The 12,651-nt window shown below is 44.4% G+C and overlaps 2 protein-coding genes across 2 annotated transcripts; both read left to right on the forward strand.

Annotated features, from left to right (window-relative positions):
- The first annotated feature begins 195 nt into the window (after positions 1-195).
- LOC133890487 (COP1-interacting protein 7-like) lies at positions 196-9,351 on the forward strand. Its single transcript, XM_062330871.1, has 10 exons — positions 196-717; positions 815-994; positions 1,097-1,199; positions 1,293-1,323; positions 1,784-1,826; positions 2,581-2,733; positions 3,821-5,849; positions 6,460-7,789; positions 8,460-8,543; positions 8,663-9,351. The coding sequence occupies exons 1-10, from the start codon at positions 659-661 to the stop codon at positions 8,725-8,727; spliced, it is 4,077 nt and encodes a 1,358-aa protein (XP_062186855.1). The 5' UTR covers positions 196-658; the 3' UTR covers positions 8,728-9,351.
- A 1,738-nt stretch (positions 9,352-11,089) lies between these two features.
- LOC133890379 (uncharacterized) lies at positions 11,090-12,409 on the forward strand. Its single transcript, XM_062330771.1, has one exon. It carries the CDS (start codon positions 11,090-11,092, stop codon positions 12,407-12,409), a length of 1,320 nt encoding a protein of 439 aa, XP_062186755.1.
- Positions 12,410-12,651: the final 242 nt, after the last annotated feature.

A 12,651-nucleotide genomic window follows, 5' to 3' on the forward strand; every position in this document is an offset into this window, starting at 1 on the left:
CCTCCTCTAAATTTCAAAAACAAAGTTTATATCTGCTCTTTAGGGGGGGGGGGGGGGCAAAATGGTACATCCCCACACCACAGTCCGCTCAAAGCCGTTGTTATCCTGAAAAGTTAAGGGCACAAAAGCCAAATTAAGAGGAAAATAAAAGAAAACCAAATTTAGCCACCCTTCAATTCCTTTCTTTTGGCTCCAATTACAATCTCAAGAAAGATCTAGCTCCCATAATCACAACTGGCTTAAGCAAAACTCCAAAATTAAGCCACTAATCTCTCCCAAGTACCCACAAAATTTTCTTGTTTTAGCTTCTCCATTTCTTTCTCTTCAGGGCCACCAGTGACAAGTCAGTCCACCACCACCACCACCACCACCAAACAGGCAGCTCTCTCTAGTCCTCTCTTCTTCCACTCCGCTCTCCCCACTCCGCACGCACGCTCATCGGATTCGGCCGCGCGCTGGCGAGATCCGGGCGGCCGCAGCACTGTCCGTAGGACGCTGCAGCCGCCGCAAGCCGCGTTCTTGTTGCTGCGGGAGCTGCATTGGCGCCCGTAGCGGCCGTTCCGGCGTTTCTTGGCGGGTTGCAGCGGCGGGACGAGCTCGTGTCCGGGATCCGCCAGATCCGAACTCGCCGCCGGCGGCAGCGGAGGTTGGGACCGCCATGGAGGCCGACGCGCCGCTTGACTTCGCGCTCTTCCAGCTCTCCCCCCGGCGCCAGAGGTGAGGAAGCGCGTGGCTAGGAAGGGGAATTTCACCTTTTTGATGGGTTCGTGCGGTTCCTGTGCGCTAAATGCGGTCCCTTTGGGTCCCTGCACAGGTGCGAGCTGGTGGTGTCCGGCAATGGGCGGACGGAGAAGATCGCGTCGGGGTCGGTGAAGCCGTTCGTGGCGCACCTGCGGGTTGCGGAGGAGCAGGCGGCGGCGCAGCCACCGCCACCGGCCATCCGGCTGCAGCTGGAGCGGCGTGCCGCGTGGTTCAGCAAGGGCACCCTCGAGAGGTCGGTTGATGTCGCTTATCCGGCGGTTCTCGGATTGATGGTGCGGAAAAGACTGGATTTTGATGGGTTTTGGCTGGATTTTGAACCTGCTTCCGCCTGCAGATTCGTGCGCTTCGTGAGTACGCCGGAAGTGCTGGAGATTGCGAACAACTTTGATTTGGAGATGTCGCAGCTGGAAGGGGCCAGGAAGATTTACGCGCAGGGGGTAAGTGCCAAGCAGTTGTTCAGTTGCCGGAGTGTGTTTAGGCTGTTTGTTACATGATGTAGCAGATTCCTAAAAACTGTATACCATGTTCAGGGTGCTGGAGATGCTACCTCGGGTGGAGCTGGTATGTAGTATTATGATCTTTGATGTTTGGGATTGCCCTAGTTATTGACCCGGGTTTGGATCATGTTAGATTAGTATATCTATGCTCATGCCTCATAAGGTTTACCACACTTCTATTGTGGCAAATTTAGTCCATGTTAACTTGGGGACTCGAGGGTTAATTAATGGTAAAATCAGAATGAAAAAAGGGAGATATTTGATTGAATTCAAATGGGATTACTACCTGGATAATTGATCTCCATTTAATTTTAAGACCTCTTGATTAATGAGAGAATACATTCGATGCCACAAACCTTGGAAGCAATCCATATCTAATTTAGGAAAGAAATGAATACAGTATTTAATCGCTGCTAGTGCTTGTGGGGTTCATGAGAATTCTTTTAATGTGGCATCGTTATGATCTTGTACATGTGCTGCTTCGGAATGTAATTTGTGTAATCTTTGGCTGTGCTTTTCGTCAGCTGAAAATGTCTCAGCCTCAGCAGCAGCTGCAGATATTACAAAGTAAGCTCCTTTCTCATGTCTGTTGTTATTCATTTACCTCTCCTTTTCAGATAAACTTGATTTATGTGAGTTGAACATGACCCACCCAATTAGTTTGTTTGTTGAATAAATCCATGAGATACATTATGTGCAGTTCTTCTCAAGCCTTTTACCTAGTTTGTGCACTCTTGTGGTTTTAGCATTCCCCCATGTTAACTGCTATTACCACCTCTAACTAAAATATTGAGTTGCCGAATATTAGTTTTTTTTTCTGTCTTCTCCAGTTGTAGGTACCTGCCCATGATATCTGTAACGTGGACATAGGTTTAGTGGACTCTGGAGTGCCATGTACTGTGTTCTGGATGTGGGTAGTCTAACAATGAGAGTTTTAAGTGAGCAGTACTAGCATATGATACCTTTTAGCCGGAATAGGGTACCTGCGTGTTAACCCTTTTACGCAAAGTGAGGGTAAAAGCGTACACTGTTCTACGTGTGGAGGCTGGGCTTTGAGCTAGTTTTGGGCCATGAGGTGTTACATGTATAGCAAGAAACTCGCTTTAACTTCAACAAGAAACTATCCGTGCTCTTAGTTTTTGTCTCTAGGCTGTATTGTGTTGCCAAGTAATTATGATTTTTATTCATTTGATGCAAGCTGATGAGTATTGATATCTTAGTTATTCAGAATTGATGTGCGCATAATTCTTAGATCGATAACCTCAGTCAAAATATCATACTTATTTGTATTTACTAATTTATGAATTTAATTCTTGTGCAGGAAAGAGCTTCTTAGGGCGATTGATGTGCGTCTAAGTTCTCTTAAACAAGATTTGGCCACAGCTTGTTCTCGGGCATCCTCTGCAGGGTTTAATCCTAGTAGTGTCTCAGAACTGCTTCTTTTTGCAAACCATTTTGGTGCCAATCGGCTGAGGTAATGCTCAAAACTAGTTAATCTCATAATTCTCGTATAGAGTAATGGCTATTATTTGATATTGTTGGATCATCACTGTGTACTCCAATGAGATTAACGATCAGATAGGAAGCAAATTCTGCAAGTTGTGATCATCAGTTATCCAGTCACCGCACTATTTTGGTTCCACCAAAAGTTGATGGCATGCGACAGTAGTGGCAGATTTAGCACAAGTTATATCCCATAACATGCAGTTTTTTTTGGAAAAGGGAGCTTTATTAACTCTCATCGTTACATCAAGCTGATACAACCGTACAATAGTTTACCCCTGGCCTCTGCCCATAACATGCAGTAGATAATGTGTACAGGTTACACATTTTCTAGGTGATGTGTGGACAATTCTTGTTTAGGACATGAACAACTGCATGCTGCATAGAGAAAAATAATTTTTTGGATTCCTTTTTTTATGAAGAGGAAGTATCAGGTGCACAAGAGTATATTGTTGCACATATGTACAAACTTAATCTCGTGCCTCAGATCCAATCTGAGTGGACCAACTGGGAGGTGGGAATTTCATCATCCCACTTGGGCTGACTTAGGCCCAATCTGACTTGGTCAAATGAAAAGTTGTATAAGTGGGTTTGAGAATTCCCACCTCTCACTTGGGCCATCCAGGTTGAAACTGATGATCAAGATTGAGTTTGTGTATATGTGCACCAAAATACTCTTGTGCACATGATATTTCCTCTTTTATGAAATGCAATTACATTGCGTGGAAGATTGTACTTGATTCATGACATCATTCATTTTCAAACAGTATGATATAATTAAGAAAGTAACATGCTATATGGGGGAAGATGTAAACATATAAACTTTAGATTCGGCGTTTGGGAAAGTGTTTGCCTGGAAAGAATTTTCTTTTTGTTGGGAAGATGGTGTTGCAGTGAAGTCTGTTCAATCTCTATATGCCCCCAACTCCCCAAGTCATTGTTGCACTGCTGGTTGTGATGGCAGCACTGAAGTTATTCTTCCTTCCCACGTTTTGCTTCATTTTGTTCTTTTATTGCGTTTCCTGCTGAATGATGTTTCCTTCCCACGTCATGTCCAGTGAAGCGTGCACCAAATTCATGTCACTTTGCCAGCGGCGTCCCGACATCAGTCCTCAAAATGCACCGCCAGCAGTTTCATCACAGTGGAAGGGCTTTGATGATGGGAATGTCCGTGGTTCCTCCAGTTCAGACATGTCTATAGATGAGCCACAAGTTGATCTTGGTGGATCCAACGACAAATCTACAATTGGTGGAAGTGACTCTCAGATCCACAGACTAAGCAACAGCCAAGGTTTAGTACATGTTGCATCCGAACCCATCACAGAACAGAAACCTAAGCAAACCATCCAACAGGCAGTAGATAAACAAGAAACAGAAACAGATGCGTCTCCTGCACCTGCTGTAGGAGGTGGTTCAAGGCGGTTGAGTGTGAAGGACAGGATAAACATGTTTGAGAGCCAGAAAAAGGAGCAGACCCCAAGTTCCGGTAACAGCAACTCAGCAGGTACTAGTAAGGTGGTTCCGGGGAAAGGTGAGCACCGCAGGGTTCCTTCTGGTGCATCCATGGAGAAGTTGGTAAGGAGGTGGAGCAGTGTTAGTGACATGAGTATTGATCTAAGCAACAATGACAGTAACAGCTTAAATGACAAAAAAGAGAATGGAACTTCTGTTGGGACCCCAACATCTACTGATCTGGAGGGTAACTCAAAATTAAGAGCTGACAAGGACTCTAGTGGGCTGAAAGATTCAGTCACTTCACAGTCTTGGCCATGTCAAAAGGATGACATATCAGTGGAGTCAACCACCACAAATACTCGCTCGCCGTCAACTTTGAACGATACTCCTGCTTCTCATAAACAGACTAAATCTCGTGCAGAAGATGACATGGTTATAAACTCCAGCTTTGAGAGTGAGTCATCCTTTGGAAAAGAACAGGGAGTTATTCAAGGACAATGTGACACAAAGATGTCAGATCATGCTGCTCTGAATGTTTCCACTCGAAACCGACTAAAGACTTCTCCAAAACTAGCTGATGATACCTCGCTGAAAGATAAGGATATTTTAAAAACCAGCCCCTCGCCAGAGGAGCATGTTTGCATGATAGATAAGGAAATCACAGTTGTTGCTCATGAAGTGCTAGTTTCAAGCGAACAGATTGGACAAAATGATACTAGAGGTCCTCGCCTCCGTACAAAAGATATTCACACTGAAGCAGATATGAATGGAAAGAAGGATCGGCCCTCTCAAAAATTTGAAAAGATATCTGGTGGTGTTAATCCTAGATCAAAAGCACCATCCAATTCCCGTATTAATTTTAGAGGCTCATCTGGTAGGGAGGAAACTGACTCTACAGAAACTGAAGGCCATGATGTTAGCTTGCAGCGGAATTGCCTGCCACGGAAAGCAGAGGATGTAGGGAGAAAGGTTGTGATTGGCTCTGATTCAGATTGTTCTGGTCGCCAGGGAAAAAGTTTGAGCAGGCAATCGTCCAAGGCTGATCAGGAATTGAATTTGCAGGCTAGGGCGACGAGGCCAACAAAAGGGAATCAAGATCGACATGATCAACTGCAAATGAAGGCCAATGAGTTGGAGAAACTATATGCTGCACATAAGCTAACTTCTTCTCGGAGAGGCAAGTCTACAGACATCCATGTTGACAACACACCTATGATAAGTGAGGTAAAGCCTGCACCGGTTCTTCCAGAGAAAATTTATACGAAGAAGATTGTGAAAGAGAGTATAACAACCAATGATTTTGATTCCAATGAGCTTCTGAAGATGGTGAACAATCAAGGGTATAACAATAGTATACCACAAAAACTTGGCATTCTCAGTTTACAAGAGTCGAGAGGGAAGTTCTATGAGCAATACATGCAAAAGAGGGATGCAAAACTAAAGGAAGACTGGAAACTGCAGAGAGAGGAGAAGGAGGCAATGTTAAAGGCAATGCATGAGAACCTAGAACGAAGCAAGGCTGAGATGCTAGCCAAATTCGCCCGGTCTGCGGATGTCCCTGACTCAGCTTATGTTTCTCGTTGTTCTCAGAAGATTCCTCCTTTGCAATCATCTAGAAAAAATAAGGATCAGGTATTAAATTATATTTGGAATTGTTTTTTGATGCAAAACAGTAGTTCTGTTTGTTGCAGTTAAAAAGGGACTTCAATTTTTTTTGGTAACTAGAATATTGAACATACACCCTGAGTGCATTACACTGGGATTTCCACTGTACTGGAAACATTGTTTTGAAGGTTCTGTCATACTAAAAAGGGAAAATCAAGCAAATGGGTGTAAATGTGCAAACAGTGAATGCAGTCCGTCCGATCCCCGTCCGAAGTCTGTGGTTGATCCCATCATCCCACCGGTAGAGGGGTTATTTCGTGATATTTTGTGGTCTCACAGGGGTTTTCTATAAATTAACCCCTCCACTAGCGAGATGGTGGGATCAAGCATAGCCTTCGGATAGGGATCGGACGGACGATATTTGCTGTTTGCATGTTTGCACCCATTTGCTTGTTTGCACCAAAAAATTTCCCTACTAAAAATCAATGTCTTAAAAAGTATATGTTTAAATTATTCATTATTCAATGCCATATGCATGTCTTGGAATCCTATAATTACATGCAATGTTGTGGAGTGCTGAAATCATGCACAATGTGTATTTTACTTGCTTGCAATTAATTTTCTTTGCCTTCTCCAGGGAGTAGACTCATACTTGGTAGAAGAGGAACCGAATAGTGACTACCTATCTGGTGACGGTTCTTCCAGGAGTGCTGATTCCAGGAAGCATTTTTCAAATAAAGTTGCTTCCACCCAAAAGACATCAGTTGCTCCTGTCTATAAGCGTTCATCAAGGACTGTAAGCTCTGGTTATGCAAACCGCAGGAATCCACCAGAAAATCCTCTTGCACAGTCTGTCCCCAGTTTCTCCGACTTAAGAAAGGAAAATACGAGGCCTGCACCTGGACTCAGCAGAGCGACTGCTAGGGTTCAGCAAAAAAGTTTTGCCCGTAGTAAGAGCATTATTGAAGGGTCAAAGAGTATCTTGAAAGAAGATCAATCAAGGAGGGCACAATCTATGAGGAAGAGCCTAATTCCTGATGAATCAAAGGACATTTCATCAGTGAATGAGGACATTTACAATTGGGCTCCCTCAAGAATCTCCAAGAATCAATCAGAGGGAGCTTTTGGTTATAACACCCGTAGAACAGGTCCACCAAAGACTTTTCTTAGGAAAGGCAATGGAACTCGCCCTGCTGTCGGTATAGCTGGATTTCAGGCAGCCATGATGGCGAATGCCTTCCAGAATGGTGACAGTGGCGATTTTGAAGATCAGCAAGTGGATTCCCCTGATGATGCCAAAGAAGAGGAAGAATATGAAAGCATTGAAGAGAATCTTAGGGAAAGTGATTTTCCTGTTGATTCTGACAGTGAGAACCCAAGAATGAGTCATGAATTCGGAAATTCAGATGAGCCAGGATCAGAAAATGGCGATGTTAATTTCCCAAGTGAAGCGCCCACACTTGGTGGTACCAATTTCACTTCTTTTGCAGGAAATATGCATGATTCAACTGGTGATCTTCCAGCACCCTGGAGCTCGCGTCTTCCACAACTATTCCCTTATGCGAATGATAACTCTGATGGCGATGCTTTTGCTGATTCACCATCCGGGAGTCCATCACCATGGAATTCTCATTCACTAGATGAAATAACAGATGCTGATGTTTCCCGGATGCGGAAAAAGTGGGGCAGTGCACAGATGCCTTTTGTTGGTGCCAATGCATCTCAACAGCAACGCAAAGACGTTTCCAAAGGATTGAAGAAACTGTGGAAATTTGGTAGGAAGAATAGAGGTGGTGATGGTTTAGTAAATGATTGGGTATCCGCTTCCACTGCCTCAGAATGTGATGATGACATGGAAGATGGCCGGGATCTGGTAGTAGGATCTTCTGATGATTTCAGAAAGTCTCGAATGGGTTATCTTGCTTCATATGATGGTTTTGTTGAGCATGAGGTTTTTGCCGAACAAGGTATTTTGCTTTCTAATTTTTTGCGCAAAAGCTCTTTCCTGTTATCGTTTGACTTTAGATTACTTGGTATGCTTCTCAAAATACTATTCCCACAATGTATGAGCCTTTTTTTTGGGGGGGGGGGGGGGGGTAACTTTAGAAGTTGGATTTCAGTTCTCCATCTACCCAAACAAAAGAACTTGTTTGCATTAAATCATGCACATGTTAAAGTCTATGTTAGTGGACGCATTTCGAATGTGAGTTTTGCCGAAAAACAATATACAAGACCTGTAATGTTTCCTATGGAATTCTTGTGCAATGCCTACATCCGGAAGAATCCTATAACATCTTTTTGTGAGACTGAAAATTTGGTTTGAGGATCCACCAGGCAATGACACGTGAGATTTGAAATGGAACCTTTGAAAACTATGGACCCTAACAATCAGGCGCAAAGGTAAAAAACTGTAATCCCCCCAAAAGTAGCAACTTCCCTAAATCATGATGTTCATGCAGTTGTGAAAAGGTTTTCTGGGTATGGAAAGGATACACTCACATACACAAATTTGCTCCTGGAACTTCTGAATCTTAAGATATATGTATATACTTTTGACTACTGTCCAATTTTAGCTCTTGCTACACATTTTCTTTATGCACTTAAGCACACAAGCTTGATTAAGATTTTAATTTGCAGAGCAATCTCTACGCAGCTCCATTCCAAACCCCCCTGCAAATTTCAGACTGAGGGAGGATCAACTCACTGGAAGTTCTCTCAAAGGTATGTAACCTTTAAATATGTATATGCTTATGTTAAGTTGCTCATTTAACTCATAGAACATGAAGATGTTGGCTATGGGATTGTAATCTTCTCTAAAATATCTTAACCTCAAAATGCAGCGCCACGTTCTTTCTTCTCCCTCTCAACATTCCGAAGCAAGGGAGGTGATGCCAGGCTCAGGTGATCCTCAAAAGGCACCAGAGTTGGAGTGTATAAAATATCTTCCAAAATTAGGTATGAGTATCAAATTTTCATGGATGGTACGCCGACGCTGCTAGCTTGTGATATATAAATATATATTATGTATCTATGGTAATTCTTATAAGCTGTCAGTTGAGCGTTTCCATTGTTGTTGTTTGATTATTCTTTTTCTTAATATTCTTTTACCTCCTGTGTAGAATTGGACTTTAAGATCTTTTGCAATCTTTTCTTTCAATTGGCCCAGAAATACTGTATTTTTTCATTGTTTTTGCGATATATTTGTATCTCCCTCTCCATTTGTTTTGCCATTCACATATATCAGAAGTTCAAGATATATGGTAATTTTGCCAATTAGAGCTGGAAATTTTACTTCTGCAAGGCACACGCAAGTCAAGTTTGACTATATCTGTTTTTATTGGTACATTTGTTCTCAAACTTCGTCGAGCTTGTTCTCAACCGTCGTCTTATTTACTTACACAGTTACTAGTGACTAGACTGTATGATATCTTCGATGTACATATGCTTCTACGATTTCTGGAGCATTTCATGCAATTAGAGCTCAAGCTCATGTACTTTGTTTTCTTGATGACCTGTAGCAAATAGTAATATGCCCTACTCCTTCGTCCCTTGTTCGCAGTAACTTCATTTGAAATGATTGTGCACGAACTCATCTCGTAGTTCTTGATCTGAAAATACGAAAAGTGGGTTTCATCTGCAGTTTTGATGCAACTATGCTACGGATGTTCAGTTTCCTGAACTTAAAGATAAGCAGAACGCCTTCAGAGTTTTGAAGGCTCGCCAAGTTGCTTCCGGTCGATTGTTCTGCTCTCCCGTTGAATCATAGTTCGTCCAAATCTTCATCGAGTTGTTTGTGATGGGATTAAATCCAAAATTCATGGGAAAGCATTCTCATTCGACCATGCAAGGTAAATATTGCCTCTTGCAAATTATGAATGTTATAATATTACACCCTGTAGCAGCAGTGGGCAGTGGCTAGTGTGAATAGCCTTCTCTCTGATCCATTTAGGGCCTAGTGTGAGCCCCAAGCCAGTGCATGAAGGGCTAGGGCTTCTCATAGGCCTTGTTGATAGATCATGCTGCACCTTGCCACCGTCCATGCAAGCCAATCACATTGCTCTCCATTTGGCTTTTGCATTGAAGCGAAGGGTCAAGGGAGGAGCCGTCAAATGAATTTGTGGCCGGTGGCAGGATCTAGGATGGTGCCATTTGCTCTTGTCCTTCTCTTGTGACTAGACTGGTATATTTCAGTCTCTTAGCGTCAATGAATCACTGCCTTGCGTCACTGGTTGACTAGAGGGTGTCCACCCTAATATGTTGATGCTCTTATGGATATATCATCATCACCATTATCATTATCGAAGCCTCAGATTTTGACGTACTATTTCGTTTTACCATTTGTGATGTCCACTTCTTACAATCGAGTAGATTGCTCGTCTGTTCTTAGCAACTTTAGTTGGTGCAAGAAATTCAACAGTCGGCAACGCTTCGGACAGGGTTAACACAACCTTTTTTTTTTACTGTGTTCAGTTCTGGATGCATGTAATGTAGGGTAGCTCTGAATATTGCAACTTGCAACGCCAATCGCCCTAGCCTACTCTACCATATCCAGCAGGGATGGAAGAGACTGCCGCAGCGGAATGGCACTTGATATCACCATATATTTATCGCTCTCCTGTGAGATGAAATGAAACGACAAATAATGCGTGCCTAGCACACCACTTGTATGCTAAGTAGGAGCATATTATCTTTTTTATGAAAGGTAGTAGTAGTATATTATAGTTGTAGCACACAACTGTCATGATTTTTTTTTATTCAAAACGAACCGCTATATCTCGCCAAAGACAGGATCAGTAGAAAATTAAGGTAAAAACAAGTGAACTCCATAAAATGATAGGAGTTCCCTGTACATGTTGCGACATCAGTCATCTTTTAGCATTACCATGTCAGCAAAATCTTAGGATGATGAGAGAGAATAAGGAGAGAGAATGTGGGTTGCCTCACGCCGAGGTAGGGCTTGTGTGGGTGATTGATATCCGAGGTAAGGTCAATGTTACTCAAGTACCAAAAAGATGACTCAGGCGACGTTTATGCAGTCAGCCAGTGACACTGCATGTCCAAGAACCTAGCTGCATGCCATATTAGCAAACTGCACGCTTCCTAGGACCACTCCTATTATATGTACCACCTGCTCACATCCTCACCACCAAATTCTTCCACACACACACACACACACACACACAGGCTCAATAGTCATATAGATGTCACAGTCATAGGCAATAGCTGAGGAGAGGTGCCTCACAGGTCACACAGCTTGAGAGCCCAAGATGACAAGCCACTCCAGACCAGTTGCAACGACTCCATCTCCTTTTTCCTTCTCTTCTAAGAACAGCAGCACAGAGCAAGTGCAGCCACACCTCTCTGGGGCTTACATCCGGAGCCTTGTGAAGCAGCTGAGCTCCTCATCATCCACGGCAAGATCCAGAGCCCAATACCTCAACACCATGACCAGTGCCACACCACTTGATCATCAGCAGCAGCCACAGCGAGAGCAAGAGCAAGCACCACCGAAGCCACGGGTCAAGAAGCAGGTGAGGAGGAGGATACACACGACCAGGCCGTACCAGGAGAGGCTGCTCAACATGGCGGAGGCGAGGCGGGAGATCGTCGCCGCCCTCAGGATCCACCGGGCCAACATGCGGCAGCAATCCGAAGATCGGGAGGAGCAGCCGCAGCCACAACCGTACTTGCAGCTGCATCAACAACAGCAGCAGCAAGTGCAAGTGATGTTGCAAGAGCAAAACCAAGCAGTTGAACTTGAAGGAGTGCCTGTGGCTATGGGATATGTCTCCTTCTGCAATCACTTGTGCAGCTCCCCACTTGCACATCTGATTGCTTCTGCCCCTGATGGTAGCTACTCGCCATCCATGCTCCCTTATGATGATCTCACACAACCTGAAGTGCCAGCTGCCATTGGTGGCTTGGAGTGCCATGTCTTAGAGAACTTGGCTTGCAACTTTCCTGCACAGCCACTAGGGCTGAACCTTAGCTTGCAAGGCTTTGGTGGCTCTCTTGATGATGCCAAGAACAGTGACGATCTGTTTGGCGTTCCTTTGATCCAATCATCATCGCCTGCCTCGTCTTATTCGGCGTACCCATCTTCGGTGACGGCGATGGCGAGCGCTCATGGATCACCGGCGTTCTGCACGGCGGAGAACGCATCGTCGGTCGGTGCAACGGCGCCGCTGAGCCCGGTGCTGGACGACGGGGAGAAGCACTACTTGATCGGCGAGAGGCACGGCATGGAGATGGAGTGGAGAGAGACGGCCGCGAACGTGGCCGCCGCCGCGTCGGCGTGGTGGAGCAAGATCCTGGAGAACATGGAGAGCGGCGGTGGAGAGAGCACGGGGGCCCGGATGGATCAGGTTGGCGCGGTTGGCATGGCGGATGACGACGGGGTGGTGGCCGGCTTTCCGGAGTGGTTGTGCGACGGCGTTGGCGAGCAAGGGGTTACCGGGGCCAAGCTGGACGCCTGGGAGATGCATGTCGACGACGGCGACTACAACTGCTGCTACCGAGGGGATCACAGCGACGACCGCGATGACATCGCCTTGCCGTGGTATGACATGAACTTGCAGTGGCTTTAATTGTTTCTAACGGAGTACTTTAATTGTTCGCACTTAGCGTGTGTAACCATCTGCGATCAATGTGTCCACTTACTTTTTCGATAAAAATATTTATTGACTTTTATAGTTACACATCAAGACGATACAAAATACATAAGAATTCAATTTTAATTTTTGCATAGTACAAATGCACACGACCTAAAAATAAGAAGAAAAAAAAGTGAAAGTAAACAAACGACATATAAGATAATCAAAAGATCCAC

The sequence above is a fragment of the Phragmites australis genome, chromosome 14 (assembly GCF_958298935.1).
Source record: "Phragmites australis chromosome 14, lpPhrAust1.1, whole genome shotgun sequence".
Lineage (NCBI taxonomy): Eukaryota > Viridiplantae > Streptophyta > Magnoliopsida > Poales > Poaceae > Phragmites > Phragmites australis.